This window comes from Pelodiscus sinensis, chromosome 1 (genome assembly GCF_049634645.1).
Source record: "Pelodiscus sinensis isolate JC-2024 chromosome 1, ASM4963464v1, whole genome shotgun sequence".
Taxonomy (NCBI): Eukaryota; Metazoa; Chordata; order Testudines; family Trionychidae; genus Pelodiscus; species Pelodiscus sinensis.
Window position 1 is genome coordinate 190,008,485 of NC_134711.1, and position 24,993 is coordinate 190,033,477.

At 45.0% G+C, this 24,993-nt stretch overlaps 2 protein-coding genes across 8 annotated transcripts in view; both read right to left on the bottom strand.

The window, feature by feature from the left end:
• Nucleotides 1–4,283, bottom strand: part of PRDM15 (PR/SET domain 15) — a 47,779-nt gene extending 43,496 nt beyond the window's left edge. For 2 of the 6 annotated variants that reach the window (XM_006130525.4, XM_075912175.1), the window contains exon 1: nt 3,378–3,925. The gene's annotated coding sequence lies outside the window, so the exon portion shown is untranslated. Of the gene's footprint in view, nt 1–1,715; nt 3,926–4,172 lie in introns of those variants that run through there. The other 4 variants (XM_075912181.1, XM_075912168.1, XM_006130526.4 and 1 more) reach the window with 4 other exon arrangements.
• A 9,434-nt stretch (nt 4,284–13,717) lies between these two features.
• Nucleotides 13,718–24,993, bottom strand: part of C2CD2 (C2 calcium dependent domain containing 2) — a 56,592-nt gene continuing 45,316 nt past the window's right edge. Inside the window, exons 14-15 of one of the 2 annotated variants that reach the window (XM_075912186.1) lie at nt 23,263–23,298; nt 18,909–19,048 (exon numbers count right to left, since the gene is read on the bottom strand). In XM_075912186.1, coding sequence (XP_075768301.1) covers nt 23,273–23,298 — 26 coding nt within the window. In that variant the 3' untranslated portion in view covers nt 18,909–19,048; nt 23,263–23,272. Of the gene's footprint in view, nt 19,049–23,262; nt 23,299–24,993 lie in introns of both variants that reach the window. The other variant, XM_006130532.3, reaches the window with a different exon arrangement.

Below are 24,993 nucleotides of genomic sequence, written 5' to 3' on the forward strand. Positions count from 1 at the left end.
TAGGGACTGTAGGTTTGTTCTTAAGTTGAATCTGTATGTAAGTCGGAACTGGCGTCCAGATTCAGCCGCTGCTGAAACTGATCAGTTTCAACAGCGGCTGAATCTGGATGCCAGTTCTGACTTACATACAGATTCAACTTAAGAACCCCAGGCATCTCCAAGTCAGCTGCTGCTGAAACTGATCAGTGGCTGATTCCAGGAAGCCCAGGGCAGGGGCTTCCTGTAGTCAGCCACTGGTCAGTTTCAGCAGCGGCTGACTTGGGGATGCCTGGGGCAGAGCAACCTACAGCATCACATCTTGTTCTTCATTATTGTCCAGCACTTATAAAGAAGAATAAAAAGAATAGGACCAGTATGTTTTATAATTGAAATGGCTTGAAATAAAACCAGAAAAATACACTGCTAACTTCCATCAGAAATCTCAAAGTTCTTCATAATAACATGAAAAGTCATGATACTGCACACAGGCATGCAAAGCACATTTCATTAGGGTGTGCACCCAAAGAATACTTTTAAAATGCATTTTGACCCCCCCATAAGCCACACCCCTGACCCGTTAACCACGGCCCTGGCCCCCATTAGCCACGCCCCGGGAGGTAACCCTCTCCAGGCAAGATTGGCACATGACCAAAAGTAAAAAGTGTTATGTGACCCCCGACCCAAGGACTTTTCCCACCATCCTCCTACCAATAGGGATTAGTTTGGACCCCACCAACCTTCCCCCCCCATGCAACTATCCTGCAATTGCATTAATCTAATGTGTGTGACATTAATGCGGGGGCGGAGTGTTCCCTCTAAGAGTTTCCTCCCATGAGCAGAATGAATTTTGTGTTGTGCACCAGTACCGAATTCATGTGGCTTATTTGGATGTGCCATTGTGGCACCCAAGTTAATAAATATCTACCTTTCCCCTCTGCTGCCATGTTTCCCCCCCTTGCTCCATCAACTCCCGTGGTGCCTGCTGCCCCCCAACCTCTCACCCTCTTCTGCTGTCCTGACTCCTGCCCTTCTCACTGCCCTCAGCCTTCCTGAGACCTGCCCCAGCTCCACCAGCCCTTCTCTCCCCTGTGCCCAGTCCTCCAGTAGCCCCACTCTGATCATGTGAGCTACCCCTCCTCATCCTCTCATCTAACACCTCCCTCGCCTCTCTCCTATTGTGCTGGTCCCTCCCCTGCAGGTGTCTGCCCTTCTGCTTCACCCCCAGAATCCCCTGGCACCTACACCATCCCTGCCCCATCCTGGTGCCTTCCCCTTCCCTCACTGCCCCTGCCCCCTTTGCCCTTTTTTCCCTGATGCTCATCCCCTCACCACCCTATGCCCCCATTCCTCTCATGTCCCTGTGCCCTCACACGAGTTGCTCCAACCTACCTTCCTCATGCCTACCCCTTCTGTCAAGCCTTCTCCAAGCACCTCCCCCTCCAAGCCCCAATGCCCTTACTCTCTCCTCTTCCAGCATCACCCTGTCCCTCCTCCCACTGACACCTCCCCTCCTGCCCTTTTCCTCATTGTCTCCACTTCCTCCCTAGCATTTGTGTCTCCTCTACTCTGTCCCTTTAGTGCCTTCCCCTTTCTTCCCTCTCCCCTTCCCCTTTCTTCCTCCTCCACCCTCCCTCACCACAAAAGCCCCTTCCCCTTTCTTCCTCCTCCACCCTCCCACACCACAAAAGCCCCTTCCTCTGCCACCCCTTCCTCTTATTTCCCCCTCCCCCCCTTACCTTCAGCTTCTGCCTTACTTGCAGGGCTGGAGTCAGAGCCAGCCCAAGCTGCAGGGCCGGGGAAGGGCACCCCCAGGGCACCGTATGGTGCTGCAGGGCTGGGCGGGGGCGCTCCTGGGCACCTCAAGGGCGCTGCACCGTGCTGCTGGGCCGGGCGGGGGCACTCCTGGGTGTTGCGCCGTACTGCTGGTGGCGCTCCCAGGCACCTCAAGGGCACCGTGCTGTGCTGCCGGGCCAGGCGAGGGCTCTCCCGGGTGCCTCAAGGGCGCCACGTCGTGCTGCCGTGCTGGGCGTTCCTGGGCGCCTCAGGAGCTCCATGCAGTGCTGCTGGGCCACGTGGTGCTGCTGGGCCAGGTGGGGCCCGGGGTGCAAAAATGGCTCTGGCTAGCCCGAGACATTAGGGTGTACCTGGGCCCCCCTGGCAACCCCATGCGCACGCCTATGATCCTGCCCTCTTGATTTTTTCATTATGACTTTCATGAAACTTGCTTTAGCAATAAAGCTAGGTATCATACACATTGATTAACCCATTTGATGCCCTCCAATAAGCAGATAAATATTAGATTTTAGATTAAAATCTGTTACCAAATAAAATTCAGACAGGTGGTTCCCACATCAGTGAAGGGTAGGAATGTGAAAGGTTAACTGGTAAACAGAAGTGGCTGGAGCACCGCCCACCTTACTGCATGCAAGGGGCTGCTCCAGCCCCGCAGAGGGCCTATCACAGATAGGGGTTGCTCTTGTCCAGAACTGCCCCTTCTGTGGGGAGCCTGGTCGCCCTGTAGCCAGGGACTGTGCCAATGTCCAGGGCAGCCTCTCTCCACGGGGAGTCTGACCTGCTGTGGATAGGGGCTGCTCCAGAGGGGCCTGGGAGACAGCAACAGCCCTCACTCCCACGTGGCCTAATATTTAACCGATTAACGGAAATTCCCCATGCATATCGGCTCCAGCCTACCATCCTCACCCTCCACACTGCTGCTTCCCTATCAGAGGCATGCTCCCCCCTTGCTGTCTCTGTTACAGAGGCAGCAAGAGGGGTGGGGTGGGAAATGCTCATAGTCAACAAGATTAATTGATAAACCTAGGTTAATCTTGCAGTCATCAACACGAGGACATCTCTACTGGAGAAGACCATGTCACTTTCATCCTCAACACCACTGCTTGAAAAGTACATTTCCCATGGAGGTCAATGGGGCTGGACTATTTTATATGTAAAGCTACTAAGAAATGTATATGTTAATACCATGACAGCAATGACTATACTATGTAAATAATTCCCAATAATAATTGCCAAATTAGAGCCCTTACCAACCTGCTTGCAAAAGGCCTGATGCAATTTAACTTTATGCTAGGATTGGGCCCAAAGCAATCTGTTGACATTACCCAAGAAGATCTAGGTAACTTTTAGTGCTCCTTCAAAAATACAAGGGACCAATCAGTAAAAACCCCACTGCCTGGTAGAGGCGATCTTTGAAGAAAATTTGATAGACTTTGCATTGGCTTCTAACAGCAGCACTTTCTCTCAGGAGACTGGGGTCTTTAGTACTGGTGGCACTGTGTGTCAGAATAACTCTGAAATACAGCTAACTCCACTCAGGTCTAGGCAAGGTGCAGCCCAAAGATAGAACAAATCCCTTGAAGCTGGAAGTCAAAACATCTCACCTCTTCCCAAAGCTCATAAAGGGCCTTGCTCACCCAGACCCACAAGTCATGACAACCCTCTCTGGAGACGCACCGTTTTCACGTGGCATCTTAAAACGCAGTTTAAATCACCAAGTGCCTGGGTGAGGAAGACTCCCAAAGAGTCCGCCCATCATCCACACGGGAGCGAAACGGTGGTTTCACTGCCTGTGAGGACGGGCCCCATCTCCCTGTGGGCTCTTGCGGAGCAGCAGGGAGCCGGGCCGGTCGGGGGGGGGGGGGGGGGAGGTGCCTCTATTTCAGATCGGGCTGAGTAACGTTTCGGGCGCGGGGCGGCTCCCGCCAGGGACCGGGCTGGGAAGCGGCGGCTGCGGGGCGGGGGCGGAACATTTGCCCCCGCCCGGGGAAATGGGGGCGGCGGCAGCACACGAGCCCTGCGAGGCCGAGACGGGGCCTGCCGCTCCCGCGCCCCCGGCCGAGCCCGCCCCGCCGCGCCCCGCTGGGCTCCGCGCGGCCCCTGGCGGGGCTGAGGCGGCAGCTCCAAGGCGCCGAGGTCCGGGAGCGGCTCCGCCGGGTTTTGCCTCGGACCCGCCCGGCGCCCCCCCCCCGGCCCGGCCGCGGCGGCCGCTGTAACAAAGACCAGGCGGCCTGGAGACGGAGGAGGAGGCGGCGCGGCCGGACCGGGGCCCCGCGCGCCAGAGGCAGCCCCCGGAGGGGGGAGGAGGCCGCAGGGCGCGCGGCGGGAGGGGGCGGGGGTTCGCCGGGCAGAGCCGGGTAGCAGCGCGCGCCGCGCTGGAACGCGGGGATTTGCGTTACCTCCTTTTTGGAATGCTCCGACCCGGATCGAATCCGGACTCCAGGTTCCGATCCGCTCCGGAAACCGCGCTCCACCGGAAGCCGGCCCGGCCGCCCGCCGGCAAAGCACCACGGGAGTCGTAGTCCGGCCAAAGGAGCCGCCTACTCGCTCTGTGTGGGGAAGAGAGGAAACCGTTGGTGCTGCGCGCGCGCGCGAGGGGGAGGCGGGGCCGTGCGCGCTCCTACGTCGCGCCCCCAGTCCCGGCGCTGTGACACGCCCCTCGCCGAACAGGGGGCGCGTGCGGCTCGTCTCGGCCTGCGACTGCCGCGCACGAGAGCGGCTGCCCCGCTTCCAGGCACCGCCCTGAGCTCGGCAGCTCGTGCCCGTAGCCAGCCCGCGCTGCAGCGAGCCCGCCTGGGCTGTGCCGGCCCCGCGCTCCCCCCACCCCCCCAGTGACCCAACTGCTGCTGCACCGGCTTGGCCCATGGGCGTCGGGCCCCGTGGTAACGAACAGGAGAGGACACTGCATGGCAAGTACAGGCCAGGGCTGTTCAGGGACAGCACCAGTCTCTCAAGTGTGCGCTTCAGCCCCCTCTGCAACCTGCTTTGCACTGTAATCTGGGGCTGTGTCTGCATTAGCCTGATTTTGTGCAAAAGCAGCTGCTTTTCCGCAAGAACATGTTGCCTGTCTACACTGGGGGGGGGGGGAGTTCTTGTGCAAGAACACTCCTGTTCCAACGTGTGAAATCAGGGCTTCTTGCGCAAGAACTACAATGCTCCTGCTCAGGAAGAAACCCTCTTGCGCAAGAGGCCAGTGTAGACAGGCAACATGAATTTCTTGTGCAAGAAAGCCCCATGGTTAAAATGGCCATCGGAGCTTTCTTGTGCAAGAGAGCGTCTACACTGGCATGCTTTTGCGCAAAAGCACATGCCACTGTAGACGCACTCTTGCGCAAATAGTTTAATGCAAAAACTCTTGCCTTAAAAGTATTTGTGCAAAATCTTGCCCATGTAGACATAGCCTGGGGGTATATTTATTAGGGTTACTCTTACAGGGGAAGGAGTTTGCTCATTCTATCAATGTGCGGTTTGTGATACTTGTAGAAGTGAGACACAGAGCTCCCTATGAGAGCACAAGTGCCCTCCTGCTTCTGCAGGAAGGGCATCCCCCAGGACTAGATTCTCCCCCCCCCCCATAGAATCAGAGGAACACACAGACACACCCATTAACAGCTTCAACGGGATAGCCAACTTGTTACAAACTAACAACAATAAAAAACCTAAATAGTCTAGTAGCATTTTAGAGACTAACAGATGGTGCGATGAGCTTTCATGGGCACAACTCACTTCTTCAGATGACCAGAGAGTGTTGGATATTGGCCATCAGAAGAAGTGGGTTGTGCCTACGAACGCTCATGATACCCTCTACACGTTTTGTTAGTCTTTAAAGTGCTATTAGACTTTCTTATTTTTAATTTTGTCTTAACAGAAGACATCTGAGAGGATTGATTAATCAGTACTCACAAGCTGATCCTTTGTATGTCTCTGGGCTCAGTAGGCTGATTTAAGGGCCGGGGTTAAACAGCACTTTAAGTTGCTACTCATCTGCCCCCACGTTCAGACCTTCCCTATCTTCACTGTCACACTACTGTTCTGCTAGAGACCCACTTGAGCAAACCCCACCAGATCTTTGGGCAATACAGGGATCTTTAACTTAGGTGCAAGGAGCATTGTTGCAGAGTGAATGGGTGGGGGAGCCAGACCACCACCCCCAAAGAGGGAAAGGGAGAAAGAGAAGAAACCAGTTTTTAACTAAAGTTATTTCTAGGTAATACCTGACCACACAAGGGGAGCCAAACAAACAAAACAGTTACAATATTAAATCTGATTACAGTAATATTAGCAAACCCTAACTGATCACATAAGCTTCAGGGGATAGCTGAGTTAGTCTGTACAGGTAAACTGAAAAAACAACAAAATATAGGTGATATCATGAGCTTTCGTGGGCACAGCCCACTTCTTCAGATGAGGGGAGTGTTAGATGTCTAGGACCAAAATAAATAGGAGACGGGGAAAGTGGGGGGGGGGGGGAGGATAGAAGAAGGGAAAATTGGAAAGGGGGGGAACAAAAGGGAGTGGATAAAAAACCATATCAAGGGAAAGCCGAGTCTATAAGCACCTAAAGACTAGATAGAGGGGGCAAATAAGAACTATTAATTAGCAAACAACAAAGCTATGTCTACACTGGCAGGTTGTTGTGCCAGAAGTATGCAAATGAGGCTAAGCGCGGAATATCGCTGAGCCTCATTTGCATACCTAGTGAGCCACCATTTTTGCAGAAGAGGCTCGTGCGCTAGAAGGAGCTGTCTACACTGCCCCTTCTTGCGCAAGAAAAACCCTCTTGCGCAATGCTGGTATTCCTGAAAATAATCAGCGTAGCAGCATTGCGCAAGAGGGTTTTTCTTGCGCAAGAAGGGGCTGTGTAGACAGCTCCTTCTAGCACAGAGCCTCTTCCACAAAAATGGTGGCTCATTAGGTATGTAAATGAGGCTCGGCAATATTCCACGCTTAGCCTCATTTACATATCTCTGGTGCAAGATCACACCAGTGTAGACATAGCCAAAGAGTCAGGAAACACTTAAGGACAGATGAAACATCTTGGTATCATGAGATTCTTCAAAGGCAAAGACCCATGGTCACCCTCAGGCTGTGTCTACACTGGCGCGTTCTCATGCAAAAACTCTTGCGAAAGAGTTCTTCTGCAAAAACTCTTCCAGAAGAGAGCGCCTACACTGGCATGTGCTTTTTTTTACGCAAGAGCTATGCTTTTGCGCAAGAGCATCCGTGCCAGTGTAGATACTCTCTTGCGCAAGAAAGTTCTGATGGCCATTTTAACCATAGGGCTTTTTTGCACAAGAAATTCATGTTGCCTGTCTACACTGGCCTCTTGCGCAAGAACAGTTGCACAAGAGGGCTTATTCCTGAGCGGGAGCATCAGAGTCCTGGCACAAGAAGCCCTGATTGCATACATTAGAACGTCAGTTTACTTGCGCAAGAACATACGGCCAGTGTAGACAGGTAGCAAGAGTGGCCGCTTTTGCGTGAGATTGCGCCAGTGTAGACACATTCTCATTGTCTGATAGGTAGGTAATGACCTAATCATCCAGTATCTTTGGCAGGGTCGGGAGGGCTATACTGAGGGAGACAAGGAGAGAGAAGGGGGAAGGAAGGAGAAGGGTGAGAAGGAGGAGAGGGAGAGGGAGAGATTTCACCACCAACTGATCAGGTTCCAGATGGCGATGATAGCTGGGGATCTAAAGTGTTGGAGACAGGCAGAGCAGAACCCTCAGCATGATCAGTGAGAAGATGATGAAGTCCCAATGGAAATCATGCAGAATTTAGATCCAGGTATCAGAACACTTTACTTGAGCATGATTGGGACTTTTTATAGGGAAACAATGGTTTGAGGGAGGAGAGAAATGGGCACTAGATTTATTTATGGGTAAACAAATGGTTCAGAAAAGAGTTTTCTAACATTGTTTTGTTTAGTCTTCTAGAGAATAAGAACTGATCATGCCTGGCTCTGGGCAGTATTCCTTTGAAGGAGCTCTTAATGCAATTAGGCAGTTTCAGTATTTGGGATACCAATATAAGGTTTATTACTAAAATTGGCCTGATAATTACTGATCTGGGTGTGAACAGACATGGGATCATTAGCATACAGAGCAGAGATTTCCCAGCAGGCAGTGCTTTCCTGCTTTCTGTATCCCACAGTTCAATGCGGTTCTTGCTTTGGAAGTGCTGTTCTCCATTCTGTATGCCAGTGGTCCCCAACCTTTAGAGGCTCCCAGGCACCTGGGGGCGGGGCCACTCACATGCCGGGGGGTGGGGCTGCGCATCCTGGGACACGCCAGGGGCGGGGATGCCCTTGCACCCAGCGCCGGCATGTGCATCGGGGCCAGGGCCGCCCGAGCAGCTTGTGCCGTGGGCCCAGGGCCGGCACCGTCGCCCCCACCCGAGCCGCGCGCCTGGGGCCCGCACCGGTGCTGCGCGCCTAGAGCCGGCACCGGGGGCCGGGGCCGCCCAAGCGCCGCGCACCAGGCGCTGGTGTATGTCACGCGCCTGGGGCCGGCGCTGGTGCCTCCAGTGCGCCGCGCGCCAGGGCCGGCCCAGGTTGTCTGTGGGTGCACACAAATGCGAGGGCGCCCGCGGGCACTGTGTTGGGGACCACTGCTGTATGCTAAGGGGGATACCTTTCTGTCCTGTCTTAGATGCATATGAGGCTAAGGGTGTTCCCTTAATCCTATACTTGCCCAGAGGGTTTTAGGTATGCCTTCCCCTGGCTTTTAATTTCTTTGGTTCTAGTTCAAGCAGAGGCTCAGAAACGAGGAGGGGAAGGGGGGGGGGGGATTCCACTAGTACTATGCTGCTCTGGTTCTCTAAGAGCATAGAGGTGGTAGGTAACACCTCATATACATAATGCAGTTATGTACCATTTAAAATAGGGGCAGAGAATCTTGTTTGGGTTGGGGGCTATTGACCCACAAAAAAATCTGTTGGGGGGCCACAAGTGAGATTTCAAAAACTCCCAAAACCCCAAATCCTCACTGATGTAGTCCCTTACTGAGGAGAAAGACACTCTCCTTGCACTGCAGAGCTTGAGGGGGCTGCTAGCTCGTAGATTGTGTGCTTCAGACCTATGGAGGCGCAGCAGGGAGGTTGGAGTACCAGCACAGTCTCCCCCAATGCCCTAAGTCTCAGGGGGCCAGATCCAGCCCCTGGGCCTGAGATTCCCCACTCTTGTTTTAAAATATTGAATTGAAAGCAGCAGTTTTAATACATCTTAACTTAAAGGACAAAAATCCACTGTAGGATGGAGTTAGTACAGTGACAAAACAACTTGCATCACTATAGTAAGGGTCTTTACACTATACTGTAGGGCTACGTCTAGACTGGCATGATTTTCCGCAAATGCTTTTAACAGAAAAGTTTTCCGTTAAAAGCATTTGCGGAAAAGAGCGTCTAGATTGGCACGGACGCTTTTCCGCAAAAGCACTTTTTGCAGAAAAGCGTCCATGGCAATCTAGACATGCTTTTGCTCAAAAAAGCCCCCATCGCCATTTTCGCGATTGGGGCTTTTTTGCGCAAAACAAATCTGAGCTGTCTACACTGGCCCTTTTGCGCAAAAGGACTTTTGCCCGAACGGGAGCAGCATAGTGTTTCCGCAAGAAGCACTGATTTCAGACAGTAGGAAGTCAGTGTTCTTCCAGAAATTCAAGCGGTCAGTGTAGACAGCTGGCAAGTTTTTCCGCAAAAGCAGCTGCTTTTGTGGAAAAACTTGCCAGTCTAGACACAGCCTAGCATTTTAACAAGAGCACTCTGACTTTATATACCTGCACCATACAATTAACATACACAACTGCTAATAAACATGTAATTGAGAAGATCTCATGTCTAGCCAGGCTGGATCCTTCCCACTGTGCAGGATTAGTGTAAACAATGGGGCATTGCTCACATGGCTTAGACACCTCACATGTTGCAAAGCAAGTAAAAAATGTACAGTTGACATGGCTTAATTTAGTGAGTTGTGTCGAAACTGTTAAATAAATTTCCACAGTGCTATTATAGGGGAGGTTGGAAGCACTAATCATGCCTACAATTGCCCGTCTCTTTCCTCTATGTGGTCTTGTTTCAGATATTTGAGTTTTGCTCAATTCAGTGCACTGCAGAGGGACAACATACCACCACATTACATTAATTCTGCATTAAGGGTGGAGGTTTTGGGGCCATTGAATAGATTTTGTAGATCAGTGTGGCCAAACCCATAGGGAAAAAAAGAGTCAGTTTAGGCAGAGATTCACAACTGAAAGAATTAGCCAGTGGAGGTGAGGTGGGGAGGGAATACAGGCAGTCCCCGGGTTACGTACAAGATAGGAACTGTAGGTTTGTTCTTAAGTTGAATTTGTATGTAAGTCGGAACTGGTACATATTGTAGGGGAAACTCTAGCCAAACATTTCTCCAGAGCTCAGTTTTATTCTCCCACACCTCACTTCCCTCAGTCCTTTATTCTCAAGCTAAGGTGTCTGCTGAGAAGAGCCGCTCCACGTCTCCTTGGTCTGCTGGGGGTGGCACTAGCTTCACGTCTCCCTGGTCTGCTGGGGGGAAGCAGCTAGTGCGGGGTTGTCTCACCCCATTTGTAAGTAGGGATCTGATGTAAGTCGGATCCATGTAACCCGGGGACTGCCTGTACAAACATCATTGCAATCAGTGCCCTCCATCAAAACACTATCCTTTTCAGAAACAAGTTCTATTTACATACTTTTTGGGCGAGGGGGGAAGGATAGTGCATAAATAATAGCATTAACACGTGTTTAAGCTGCTAAGTGGTAAGCAAGGTTATCCAGAAATAGAACTTGGGAACATTTCAGGGAAAAAAAAAAAAAACCTTTTGTTACCAAACAATGCAGATTTAGGTTGACCCCAAAAGTTTTATGAGGGCTTAAATTTGCCAAAGTGCTTTGGTTGAAAAATTCAAAATATTTTGGTACAACTTCTGTTTAAAACAAAACACTGGTGGTTTTTTCCCCATTTGAAATTACTTTATTTCAAATATTTTTTTAAAAAAATTGGTAAAAATAAAAAATGAAATGGTTTATTACATTTCTGGTTCACCCAGAACTTGTTTGTAATCCCATTTTGGCCAGTGAACTAAAATATGAGTTGTTACCACAGCTCTATCTAGAAGCAATAATTTATTCTTCAATTCTACAATGAGCTCCATTCACAAGGCCTCCCTCATTGACAGAGCTCCTTCAAGGACTGTGGTCCTGAGTACTTTTAGTTTCTGGGTTTTCAGTTTTTACCAATTTTCACTGATAAATTACCAGGTTTTATAATAAAGGAGCTTGGTTTTTTACATATTTACACCACTTATCAATCCACTCAAATTTTTTTTTTTGGCGTGGGAGGAGGAGAGAAGGGAGACTTATTTGTGTTAAAAACTACCCCTTATCTATTTGTTGTATTCTACAGCTCTGAGATTGAAACAGATCTGCAGGATAAAAATACATAACACGGGCCCGATGCAGGTCAGAAAAATCAAAGTTAATATTGCACTAGGATTGAATCACAAGGAGATGCTTCCCACCTATTTGTTTGAATCTGTTTAGTGTGATGCTGAATTTAATCAGCCCTCCACAGATAAAAGATAAACATGAGGCAAATTCCAAATCGATGCCTGAATACAAAACTAGAAAAATTAATGCTTAGAAATTTTCAAGAAAAGTAAAGACAGGAGAAAAAAGGATGCATTGTGCTGCAAGTAGTGCAGCGTTGGAGTCACTGATTTCACTGAGGCTACCTCCAGACTGCATTCCTCTGCTGACAGAAGGATGTAGATTAGGCACTTCGATAGTGCAAATGAGCCTGGGATTTAAGTATCCTGGGCTTCATTTGCATACTCATGTTCCTGCGCTGTGCCGATCAAGCGCCTTTTCGAAAGTGAAAGCAATGTCTAGCCGTGGTTCTGCCGAAGGCTGGGAGCTTTTTCGGTAGATCCTGTACACCTCAAAAAATGAGTACAGAATCTGCCAAAAAAGCTCCCCGCTGTCAGCAGAACTGTGGCTCGACTTTACTTTCACTTTCGAAAGGGTGCTTGACCGGCACCGCACCAGAATGCGAGTACAGTGAACCCTCGTTTATCGCGGTAGATAGGTTCCAAACCCGACCGCGATAGTTGAAAATCCGCGAAGTAGGGACACCATATTTAACATGTATACAGCGAGCCCTCGCTACTTCGCGGTTCGACCATCGCGGATTCACGTATATACATAATGTAATGAAAAAAGTCCGCGAAGTCGTGAATCCACGATGGTCGAACCGCGAAGTAGCGAGGGCTCACTGTATGCAAATGACGCCTGGGATATTTAAATCCCGGTTTCATTTGTACTTTCAAAGTGCCTAATCTACATACTTCTGTCAGCAAAGAGGTTTAGTTTAGACACACCCTGAAAGAATAAGAGCACGTGGGAAGTCAGTAATACAAGGGCTATGTCTATAGTGCAGTGCTATCCCAAAATGCTATTCCGATCTAGGGGTTATAGTGGACCACAAGCTAAATATGAGTCAGTGTGACACTGTCGTAAAGAAAGCAAACGTGATTCTAGGATGCATTAACAGGTGTGTTGTGAGCAAGACACGAGAAGTCATTCTTCCACTCTAGTCTGCACGGATTAGGCCTCCGTTGGGAGTATTGTGTCCAGTTCTAGGAACCACATTTCAAGAAAGATAGAGAAATTTGAGAAGGTCCAGAGAAGAGCAACAAGAATGATTAAAGGTCTAGAGAACATGACCTATGAAGGAAGATTGAAAGAACTGGGCTTGTTTAGTTTGGAAAAGAGAAGACTGAAAATAAAGAAAATAAAAAAACCTCAGAACACTTATCTGTTAGGCAAACAATATCATATCATTCAGATCACCCAAACACCAGTGCATCTTGACTGTTTACACACAATCCTGCCTCAGTGTAAGGGTGGGACTATATTACCTGTTGAAGCACTACTCAGTCCCACTTTTGTACAGTTCCAAACAAGATTGACTACCACTATTTTTAATCAAGATTCAAATTTCTTGGTCCAAGGAATAGTCAAGGTCTCGCCTATAGAGGAAAATAATGATTAAAAAACTCAGCAACAGTAAGTGAAAAGATTTCAGGGTCCATTCAAAAGCATCCAGCAGTCTGTATTTGGCCGATGGTCCAGCTATTGACTACCCCTGTTCTAAAAGACCTTTTCTGACAAGGAGATAGTGAAGCAACAGTTGATTTTGGAATAGAGCAAATTATCCACTGAATATTGGGCATGTCTATCAACCTAGACAAATTATGCAAACATCAAAGTTCAAGATCAAATTATTCATTACTCCCTCTATCCCCTCCAACACAGATTAAGCACACTTTGTAATGGAGCAGCAAGGGATCCTTCCTTGGTGGGGTCAAGCCAGCCAAGGTCATTGGACCCAATAAGAAAGGAGCAAGAGAGGACTGGTTTACACTAGGACTTTATTTACTCACCCTTTCCAAGGTCAAATTTATAAGCAAATCATCCATACTACCAAGCCCATTATTTTGAAATAATAGGCTGCGGAATTCGAAATCTGTACTACTGTTTTTCATCAGGAGTAACACCAATTCCAAAATAGTTATTTCAAAATAATGATAGTGTGGACACTCCAGTGCCTCATTTTGAAATAATTAGTCTCCAGAGCTACACATGGGGCTCCAAATCCGAGGTAGCATGTCCACATTAAGGTAGCCTGCCTCAGACTAATTTCGAGGCTTCCCCGTAGTGTAGACATGCTAATTCGATTGTGTTAAATCAGGTGTTAAGTTGAATTTACTAATTTTGAAAGTTTCCTAGTATAGACATGGGAACAGTGCCAGGCAAAGCTAGGTGGAGTTTACTGCTAAAAGAAAACAGGCCCTGTAAACATGAAGTATTGTTAATGCAGATGAGCAGACAGATTCTGATACCCCGGAAGACTTAAGCACATATGACAGAAAAACTATTCAATGACAAATCAGTTTTATTTTTTATGTACAGCAGTAATTTCTTTTAAAAAAACATCCTATTTTCATGCTTATTAGTGATAGTCTAATAAATCTGTACAGTGCAGTCCTCTTAATTGCACCAAGTTAGTGTACAAATTTAAAAAAGTTATCACAGCTGAGTGCTAAGATTAAATGTTTCACCCTGTTTTGAATATGAGAGCATATTACACCCTTGGTAAACAGCTATACCTTTTTATACATGGTTGTTAAAACCACAAGATTGGCAATGTAACCTATGCACCCCGATCGCAGCATGCCAGTAGCTTGCACAACAGCAGCATAGCTGTCCTGAGTAATAGATCACTTGCCCTTAACAAAACAGTGGGACGATTAACTCAATATATTCAAGTTACTTATCATTAAGGCGCTGATTTAGCAAGGTTAAGCACATGCCTTAATTTAAGCACATGAATCATTTTACTGAAGTCAATGTGAATGTCAAGGAGTAAATCTATTGAACTGGTTACTGCTTTTAGCAACAATTCTGCTCTTTATATCACAGTTTTTCCAGTAGGGTAGCTACATATAATATGGACTGCTCTAATAGGTTCTGTTCACTTTATGCAATCATTTAACCCTAATGCTATAGTATACTTAGATTTTTTTGCCCACATGTATCTTAAACCTTCAGCTTTATATTCAATGAAAAGCAGTTAATAAAAAAAAGTCACATTTATGTGATTGATTCCACCTCTGCCCACCCAATTCCATAGTACTATTACTCTAATACTGTGGTGTCCAACCAGTTCTGAAGCAGTAGCCACTATAGCAAACTAGCCATACTCAACCGGCCAAATAGCCACAGGTGGCTAGTGTGTTGGACACCACTGCTCTAATACCTAAGGTATCACTAGCACTGAATGAGACTATTGGGAAGGAGGGTAGGTGGGCTGAAGAGAAGGAGGTGAAGTGCTTTCAAATGCACAAAGTATAGTTAGTTTCACTATTTCCTTTTGCAATTTTCACAAACAAAAGAGAAAACACATGGAAAAACAAACAAACAAACAACCCACTTCATTTATGCTTTCTTTGGCTTACAGAAAATGCACTGATAAATAAGAATTAAAAAAAAATCATGAATTATTTCTACAATGCAACTTTGAAATAATTTGATAAAGAGGAAAAACAATTACATAAAATGGAAGGGTTTTGGTGCCTGCTGCGATATTCCCTTCTTAAATTCTTAACTACCACAGTCATTTAAGGCATGCCTACACAGCAGGGCTAAAGTTGAATTATGCTACAGAACTTAAGCTACACAATTGACATAGTTGAAGTTGAAATAGCTCAATTTGGCTTTTGGCGTAGTCTACACAGCAGGAAGTTGAAGGAAGAGCACTCTTCCTTCGACTTCCCTTACTCTTCGTAAAATCAAGGTTACAGGAGTCAGAGTAAGAAGTCCTCCAGCTTGTCATTTCAAAATAAAGGCTTGCAGTGTAGACACACAGTTTGTTATTTCAGAATAACAATTTATTCCAAAATAATGCTGCTGTGTAGATGTGTGTGTGTCTGTATCATAGCCCCTCCCCAAGGTTAGGGACGCATGCTGGATTTGAACTTGTAAGGTGCTGTGCCACCTCAGTGCCCATTGATATTCTTCATAGCTCTTTGCACGTGGCAATCCACACCTGAGAGGATTGGACCCAGCAATATTGTTAAGCGCCCAATATTGTTTTCACTGAACTCTGTGGCAAAACTCATGTTCACTTAAATGGGAGCAGGCTGTAGGTGAATTAGTGCTTAAGGGAATAGATGGACACAACCAGTGAGTGTTGGAAGCTCTTGCAATTTTAAGCACTGAGCTTTCCAATATGACATTTTATTTAAAGCCCCAGTGCCCTAGAACAAAGGATTACATAAAAATCTCAGCTTTCATTTAAAAAAAAAAAAAAAAAAAGAATTTCTAGCTCTCATGGTTAGAGAGGGAAGCATGAAAACAGGACTGAATTCACCCTAAAGAGTCAGAAACAGAGGGCATATAACCCCCACATCAATTTATTTTTAATCTCATGGTTCTGAATATTTGAAATATGGAAAATTGGAACTGTTAAGTTTGAGCTCACAACTAGTGACTATGGCTAACATGTTCTCAATGCTACTTACAGTGATTTTTAGAAGAGGGGAAAATGCACTAGCCACATGTGGCAAATCTTAAATGACAGTCCACATGAATAGGGCTATTTTGGAAGGGCACTTGAGAAGCTTTTTTGTTTAGTAACAAAAGTTAAAACTCCCTTTTATCAAGACGGAATGGCATTTGGGATAACAGGCTACTCCACTCTGTCTCTTAGTTCCCCTCCATCAAAACTCAAATGTTGGCAGTCATTCACACTTCCATAAAACTCAAGGTTTGCTGGTCTACTGGGGTTGGAGGAGAAAGCCTTATGCTTCCTGTCTGATAAAAATAAATTTAATCCTTCACACCAATTTACAAGATGAATTACACAAGGTAATTCACTAAAATTACAACTCATTTAGCGGATTTTCAATATTTAGTGTCAAATGTCCAGTTTACAATCAGTGATACCTTTCACTAAGCAGGGCCCACTCCTATCGTTCTTAAGTTCTCGTATATCATGGTGATATCTATGCGCGTTAGGAAATCTTCAGTTTAGAAAGGCCCCAATTTCTGCATGAGGTTTTAGATAGTATGTTTTTCCTCTTTTCAACAAACAAAATCACTATGGGCAAGTTTACACTTAAAATGCTGCATTGATGGAGCTATGCCACTTTAATGCTTTAATAAGACACCCAAACCAACAGGAGAGAGCTTCCATCAACACAGTAAATCTGCCTCCCACAGAAGGACCGGGGAGGTAGGCTGATGTAACTACAGCTCTCAGGGGCCTGGATTTTTCACACCCTAGAGCAATGTAGTTATACCAATATAGGCCCATAGTATAGACCAGACCAAAGCTTTACATAGGACAGGGATCTCTCTTTTACCTACCATTATGTGCCAAAACCACCTAACAAAGTCAAGGAGAATTATGTGCGCACCGAAGGATTACAGCTAAGTAGATATGGAAACCTAGCCTCTTTTTTTTTAAAAAATTAGAAAAAGGAGAAGTCAGTCTCAAATGCATTACAGTAGGATGTTAATCTAATCCTATAATAATAAAGATTTGGGATTTTTAAAAAAGAAAAAAAAAAGAACACAAAAAGCTGTAGAGTGCAGTTATATGACCAAAAAAACCAAACAAACCCAAACCCACCCTACAAACAGCAACAGACTTAATTTTTTTTAAAAAGTGTTCAAGAATGCCTTCAAATATTCATAATAGAGCAAGACAATTGATATTACTTTTTTTTTTTAAATGTATGTCTGTCAGTACTGCCACAGTGCTATCACTAGACCAAATAAAATATATTTGGAACTAGAGGCTCAGTTAAAAGCATCTGGTGGTTATTCCTTTGAACATTTCATTTTTTGCTAAAGATTCTCTCCCAATGTTTTACACCCTTTAATACATATTTATTAAGGAATCTGGAATCTACCGAAAAAACTGAAAGCTGTTATATCAGTTATTCAACAGTTTCCTTTTTGGAAAATATGCCTTTTAGTCTAAGGCCCAATAATGCCATCCTTACTCAGTCAAACATTGCATTGAAATCTTTGCGGTAAGTTCACTAGTGACAGAAGAACGCATAATTCGGCTCATTTCAATAGAATTGCATCAGTTTAGATCAGTGGTGATATTGGTGCAAAGGAAGTTTTGCCTGGGTAAAAACGGCAGGGTTGAGTCTTATGTTCTCACCCAAGAATGCATATATGGCAAAGAAATGTGTAAACTGGCATATATCTGTAATCTGTGAAATGCATATAAATACTGAAGTTTCAGCCCTCACTACTTAGACAGTTTAGGTGAGAACTACAATTTCTCTTATATCAGATTTAAAAAAAAAAAAAAAAGAGGTAACTACAATATAGTTAAAAAACAGATACACAAAACCTGAACAAACCAAACTCCCCTCTCTCCATACATATGGCAAAACTAGTAACTGAATGAGAGGAAAGAGAAACTTCTCAAAAATTCTCTTTCAGGTTACTGGTAACTGGCAAAATCAGACCAGGAACTAATACAAATCTAAATAGGGTTAAACATGATCTACATAATATTTATTGCTCCTAAAACTTTGCTTTTAATAGGATTACTAACACACTACAGTCCCCAAGATAAAACTGTTGCATTAGCATTTATAGCTTCTCATATAGTGGGGAAATAAGGTACTGTTGAGACCTTTTTAATATGTTTGCAAATGGAAACAAAGTAAACGCAGGTGAAAAAGAGTTTTTAGCATAATATATGCAGAGAAATTAAATATTCTCAGAAGTATTTGCATAATGCTCAATTATCAAGACTAACATCAAAGGCAAATATCTACCTACGCTGATTTAGCAGTTACTACAGCAGGTTGTCTTGATCAGCATTTAATTTCCTTTCCCAGAATCAATCTGGTTTCCAAATTTTAACAAGCACCATATCTTGGCTTCTACTTTCAGCCTAACTAGAAACTCAGGTTGAGATCAGCATTGCTACTATTCAGTGTCATTTTACAGAAACACAAGCCACAGTGGCCCATTACCTCTTTACAGTGGCCCAGTCATCTATCTAGAAATCAAGAAGTCAGGTTGGCTAGGTTAAATGTGAACTAGATTAAAATTCTAAACATTTTTTTTTTTATTAAAAGAACCTCCCCAGTTATACCACTTTACCGTCCAATCCACCTTCTCAAAAAAAGTTTATCGCTAGGAATGATAGAGTCAAAGCTATAAATCAGGACTGAACTTGGATTGTAGGTAGAGGAAAGAACAGGCTGTCATCATATTATCAACACTATTTATGCTTGGAGAAGGCTGGGGGGGGGGAATCCCTTTTCGCTTAAAGGCTTTACTTTTTAAAGTGTTTTGGAAAAATAAAAGCCAAGTTTTGTCTGATTACTCCAGAACCACTGCATTTGTAAATATCATTTTATGCCAGTCAATCTGTGTTTACATCTTATAGCATTGTTCTGTAAACAGCTGATCAATTGATGTGCAATTTAGAGAGCATTAGGCTTTTCCACACATGGCTCTATGGAAGTGCCATTCAGTTTGTTCTTGCTTTTGTTCTTAAAAAGAATTTTCTTGTGAAGCATGCGTGTTAGCGTTGCTCCCTTCCTTCTGGTTTCATCCGACGCTGGCTGCTGCAGGTAAACAAGGTCATTGTGCGACTGGCTCATTCCTGGATCCTTCTGATGATGCCGTCGCCGGAAAAACAGCTTTGCACTTTTTTTCAAAGTTCCACCTGCAGAGGTGAACAAAATGGAGAAAGGGTTACCATTTAATTTTGTTTATAACATTGTATTTTAAAAAATTATGGTGCTTTCAATTGTAAGTTATGCCCCCTGAAATATGCAGTGTAAAAGATGGCTAGGAAGCCAAGAAAGTTCTGTATTGGAGCAAGAATATTATGAAAGTTCTCTAGGTTAGATAATATTAATACTCTGTTAAAGTTCAGTTTTGTATCTAGTCACAATAGTTAAGTTTGCTCATATCCAATCTCTGCTGTCACTGAGACTCTCACATGTCAGAATGCATCTATATTGTAGGGTACTGCATTTGCAGCAACATGCACACCCACACCTTTCCCCAAATGGAACAATCTTGGGAAAGTCTAACCTCTTAAGTTAGTGAAAGAGCAAGACTAAGTGTACTTAGTTCCCCTCAATGCCATGAAAATAGCACTTTTCATGCTAATCTAATCACTCAAATCATGAAGACTGCAATAATTATAGATCTCTATGCACACTTACAGATAATAGAAAAGTCAAGGAAGAAAAGATTATCTGCAACACAAGCAACAGGTGTTTATTGTTACAAGGAACACTAAAGAGAACAGTAGTTTTCTTTCAGTCCTTGAAAAAAAAAAAAAAAGTGTGGTTGAAAAGAACAGAGGTGCTATTATTGAGCAAGGTACAGATGAACATTGTTAATACTGGAGATCATTTGAATTCTCTAATTTTTCAGGACCAATTCATGAGTCCTGTACACTTCTCTTTCCTTACATATGATTAGCTTTAGTTGCTCTCTTTAAAGGCCATGATAACATATAGATATGCACAAGGTTCATTGTGGGCTGAAACATACCAGGATCTTCAGGTTTTCACATTTCATTCTGATTGATTTATTCCTTCCAATGCATTAGGAAATACACATGTGGTATGGCTGAAGAGATGTGCAATGAATTAGATGATATGTTCAGAAACAGACACACTTTCCCTCTTTCCGCTATCTAGTGCATTGTGTGGATTGCTGGTGAAATATCAAGGAAGCTGAAAAAGTGCAGACAGCTAGTTTCTGCACAAGATGAAGTTGGCATTTTAATTTCAAGTTCAGGATCCCCACTGGCATCTGTAAATGCTAATTTAATTAAGAGCACAACACACATATGTCTGTACATGTCAGCGTGCATTACAGGTGGATCTGGTAGTGCCACCTACAGTTAAGTTGCCCAACACTTGCAATAACAAGGCCCTGCTGTCAGGTGTGTATAACTTTGCCTAACCTAGCTGATGGGCATGGAAAGTGTCAGGCAGGTACCTGATTCAGTCTAAATTTCTTCATTCTTTAAAATTTCAGCTGAAAGGGTTCACCGGAAGGCTGTGTCAGAACGAGACATTGTTTTGCTCACTAAAAACATTCTTGAGACTGTTTCATTGAGAAGCTCTGGTGCCTTCACATTTCGCAGGGAGCCTGCGGTTAAAGATGTGCCATTTAACGATGCCATAAGGAGAGGAAAAAAAGGGGAAGGGTACAAATCTGGACTAGTAATAAATCTTCAAAAAAAAATTGAAGTTTGCACATGCTACGTACAGACTTGTTAGAATTCAGCTGCCAAATTCTTCAAAAACCCTGTTTCTTGTCAAGCAAGGTTGTTAAAAATGAAGACATAGAATATAGAATAAATTATAGTTATAGAATAAATTATAGAATAAATTAATACTTCAGTTACATGAAAAACACTTAAGAATCCAGTTCTAATTAATGCATAAAAAGGCAACTGACGTGATATGCAATCATGCCAACTGCAGCCTGTGTCTGCTTAATCAACATGCATAGGTTTATTGAGGAGCCAATGGGAGCCATGAGGCTCTGTGGCGCTGGTAAGTAAAAAACCGGAGCGACTCGGTAGCAGCTCTTTCAGAGTAGGTCCATGGACCACTTTGAGAAACACTGCTCTGTTCATGCAGATTTGAAATTGGCAGTTAAAATGAAGTTGGGAGTGAGGGGGAGTGAAGCTTAGGACCCCAACATTGAGCATCAAGCACTCATGATTCTCCTCTCTGGAGCTCGAACTAGTACAAGAAAACAAAATGTGGTCTCCACTACTAATTTGCCAATGCTGTACAGTGGGGGTGGGCAACATTTTTTGATGAGGGGCCATTTCAAGAATTTGGTAAGTGGTCAAGGACCACACTCTTCCAGGATATTAATGGAGGAGGTGTGGGATCTGGGATGGAGGTTGGGTGCAGAAGAGAGCTTGGGGTAGGGGACTGGGATGCAGAGGGGGCTGCAAGGTCTGGGAGGGAGTCTGAGTGAAGTAGGGGGGTTATGACCTGGGACAGGGGAATTGATGTGCAGAGGTTGGGAGAGGGGATTGATGCAGGAGGGGATGGGATGGGATGGGATGGGATGGGATGGGATGGGATGGGATGGAGACAGAATTTGGGTTATGTGGGGTAAGGGGACAGAGGATTGGAAATGGGCTCAGGTGCCAGAGGCAGGCTCTGGCCAGGAGATACTTATCTTGGGAACTCCCAGCCAGCAGCCCAGCAGATTCCCTTCCTTCCATACCCCAGCAGACTGCTCAGAGCAGCTGGCTGTGGGTCATGTGCATCTGTGAGCAGCTCGGAACCTGAGGGGAGGGAGGATAGGGGTACTTCACACACTACCAATTCTCCAAATAGGTGGGTCCCATTGGCCAAAAACCAGCTAATGGGAGCTGTGAGATTGTGCTGGGGGCAGCACACAAAGCTTCTTCCCCTCTCCCTGAGCTCGCAGCTGCTCACAGATAAACAGGGCTCCATAGCCAGCTTTTCTGAGTGGCATGCGGGGTCAGGGCAGGCAAGGAGCCTGCCTGAGGCACCTGCTCTGCCCACAGGCTGGATTCAGTGGCTTGAAGGGCTGGATCTGGCCTGCAGGCCATATTTTTCTGGCCCTACTGTACAGTCACAATAGCTTATAATCACACCACTATCTAATCTAACAAGTCTAGTGAGGTTCTTTTATGGGCACCCATCACCATTTTGATGCCCATTCACTTAATTTTACTATCACCACCTATGACTACAGAAATCAAGGCAGATGGGGAATCCTTTTACATGACACCATACACAAAAGTTGGATTTGGCTACCATTATTGTCACTGGAGTCGCCTGCTAAGTGCATCATATTAAGATATAACCCAATTAAATCCAAAGCACTATCCTCACAGTTAACACCAGATTATTTGTCCTGTACAACACTGTTCCCCATTCCCACTGACTGATGATTGAAGATATTTAATACATTTTTTCCTTAATTAAATGAGTTTCACATCCCAGGTCTTTATATTGTCCATAGCTTTGGACTAAAGCCCCTTCTTTTCCCAGTCTTCTCGATTCCACAGAAGTAGCTTTCATCCAGGAACTGCAATAAAGTTATTTAATAAACACCTCTGCTTTCACTCTGGTACTGCTTAGAACTTAGTGTTCAATCTATACTTCTGAAACCAGGAGTATCTTTCTTTCACCAGCAACACCCCCTTAAACAGCCAGGTTAGCTGAGCAGTGGCGCGCAAGAGCAAGTGACTGGAGGCAAGTAAAAGCAAATACAAAGTCAACATGTATTCTCATGCAATCCTTTTGTTAGGAGAAAGGGAGTTGGGCAAGCAGAATCCTTAGCAAGCGCTCTGGAGGAGTTCAAGTCACAATCAAGTGTTACTTTTTTTTTTGCTTGGCTCCATAAAGGCAAATAAATGGGCATTATGTACATAATCAGTAATATGGTTTTTGAAACAACACTACAGTATTTTAAATATAAAGATCAGATAGCTCAAATAATTAGGGACTGTTAGTAAAGAATGTTAGATACCCATACATGATTTGTAGTTTGTACGTGCAGGCCTTTGATTGGCTCCCAGCTACTACAGGGATGAGTGCCACAGAAATACAATGAGATGCAAGGAACACTGCAGTAATTATCCAGGTCTCCCCAATTGTTATCTTTTACCTGATAATCTGGACAGAGCAGAGGGGAATCTTCTCTCTCCTGCCCCTACCTCCCAAAAATCAATTATTTGTAAGCATAACACACCCACAACTAGAATAACTTGCTACTACAGATTAACCTGCTAAAAACTCTCTACATAAAATACAAGAGAGTATTGTGGAGAGAAGGAATAAACCCAACACTGACATGGGGAAGATGTTAACAGGTGACAAAACAAATCTTGAATGAAAGTAAGACAAAATAACTTACTGTGTAGCAATTAATGCAGGCTGGCATAGTAGTCCTCTTAAGTTTACAAAAGACATGGGTAAGAAAGATGAAGTCAGAAAGGTAATAAGAGGTAAAAACACTTGCAAGAACAAAAATAATAATGAACGACAGTACACATTTTGAATCATTAACAAAAATCCTTCAAGTACAATGTTAAAGTAGCACATCTGGCAAATGCTTCCCTTTAAAAACAAATCTGCATTCATTTTGCAACAGAAACATCTCATACTAGCATATTTTAGTGGGGAGCGGATGAAGGAAGATACATTCCTGTCTTACTCCACAAAAGCCACCATGCTGTGAAACAGCACGACATACAAGAGCTCCACAGTTCGACTGTGAATTTCTTTTCTCGAATAGGTTTTTGCATAGAACAGCACCGTGCTATTTATGGAGTGCAACACAAAACCCCCCACGAGAGGTAAGAATACAACTCTTGCTGCATTGTGTTTTTTGCACTCTTGTATTACATATGAACACTGAACACATCCACTGAAGATAGATGGTGAACATAATTATTTTAAAAGTGTGTGTGGGGGGGGGGGAGGAGTGTTTAAATCTGAGCAGTTAGATTGTACAAAGAAAAGAGAGTATGTTTTTAATATACAGTAATTTCTCATTTAACACGGTAGACATTTCAGAAAATGATCATGTTAAGTGAAAACATGTTATGCGGGGTCAATTTTCCCATTGAAATTAATGGAAAAGGTGGAGGTTGCATTTCAAGCAGTGGGGAATGGGGAAACCCAGCCGCCGGCCTGCAAGCTGGGTTGGAAGAGAGGGAACAAGGCATCTGGCAAAAAAAGGGGGGGGGTCTCTGGGAAACAGCGCAGTGAGCAGAGAACCCTCTGCTGCTTTGAAGAGAGGCGGGGGAAGCCCCGTGCAGCTGCTGGTGACCCGCTGGCTGGGGAAACCCAGCCACTGGCCTGCAAGCAGGGGCGGAGGAGAGGGAGCAAGGTGTCTAGCAAGAAGAGGTCGCTGAGGAACGGCATGGCAAACCCTTCGCTGCTTTGCAGGGAGGTGTGGGAAGCCCCGCGCAGCTGCCGGCAACTAGCCGGCTGGGGAAACCGTGTTATTTTGGGGACAGTCGTGTTGTTCAAAAAACGATCACAAAAATGTGTTAAGCGGGCACATGTTAAGCGAGTAATTACTGTAACTGCATTTAAAACAGGGATGCAAAATCCCTCTTAAATTGGTTAAACATTACGCTTAACCGGTTAACTGATTAAGCAGGATCCCTCAGGCAGTGTCCCTGCCCAACCGGAGCAGCTCCCAACCCACTGGCCCCATAGGGGCTGTCAGTTAACCATTCACATCCCTAATTAAAAAAACCCCAACCCTGCCCAAACTGCTATTCAAATACAAGACTGTGTTCTGAAAGCAAATTCTGAAATGAGTTCAGAGGTTTAGTTAGCGTGCACTCTCAAATCACATGATTTTTTAATTTTTGGGGGGCTCAAAGGGTGTGACAGTTAAGCCTCTTTAAAGCACTTCTTAATGATCAGCTTATGGACACATTTGCCAAACTGCTCATTCACCATGACAGCTTCAGGTGCTACATTAAGTGATTGCCAGGAAAGACAAGTTGGGAAAATCATGGCAGAATGGAAAAAATCCTCAGCATATGAAGATCCACAGTATAATTTTATGGCTGAGATAAGGCACTTGATTTTGGGGTGTGGTTTTCAGTAACACTCATGAAGGCCATTA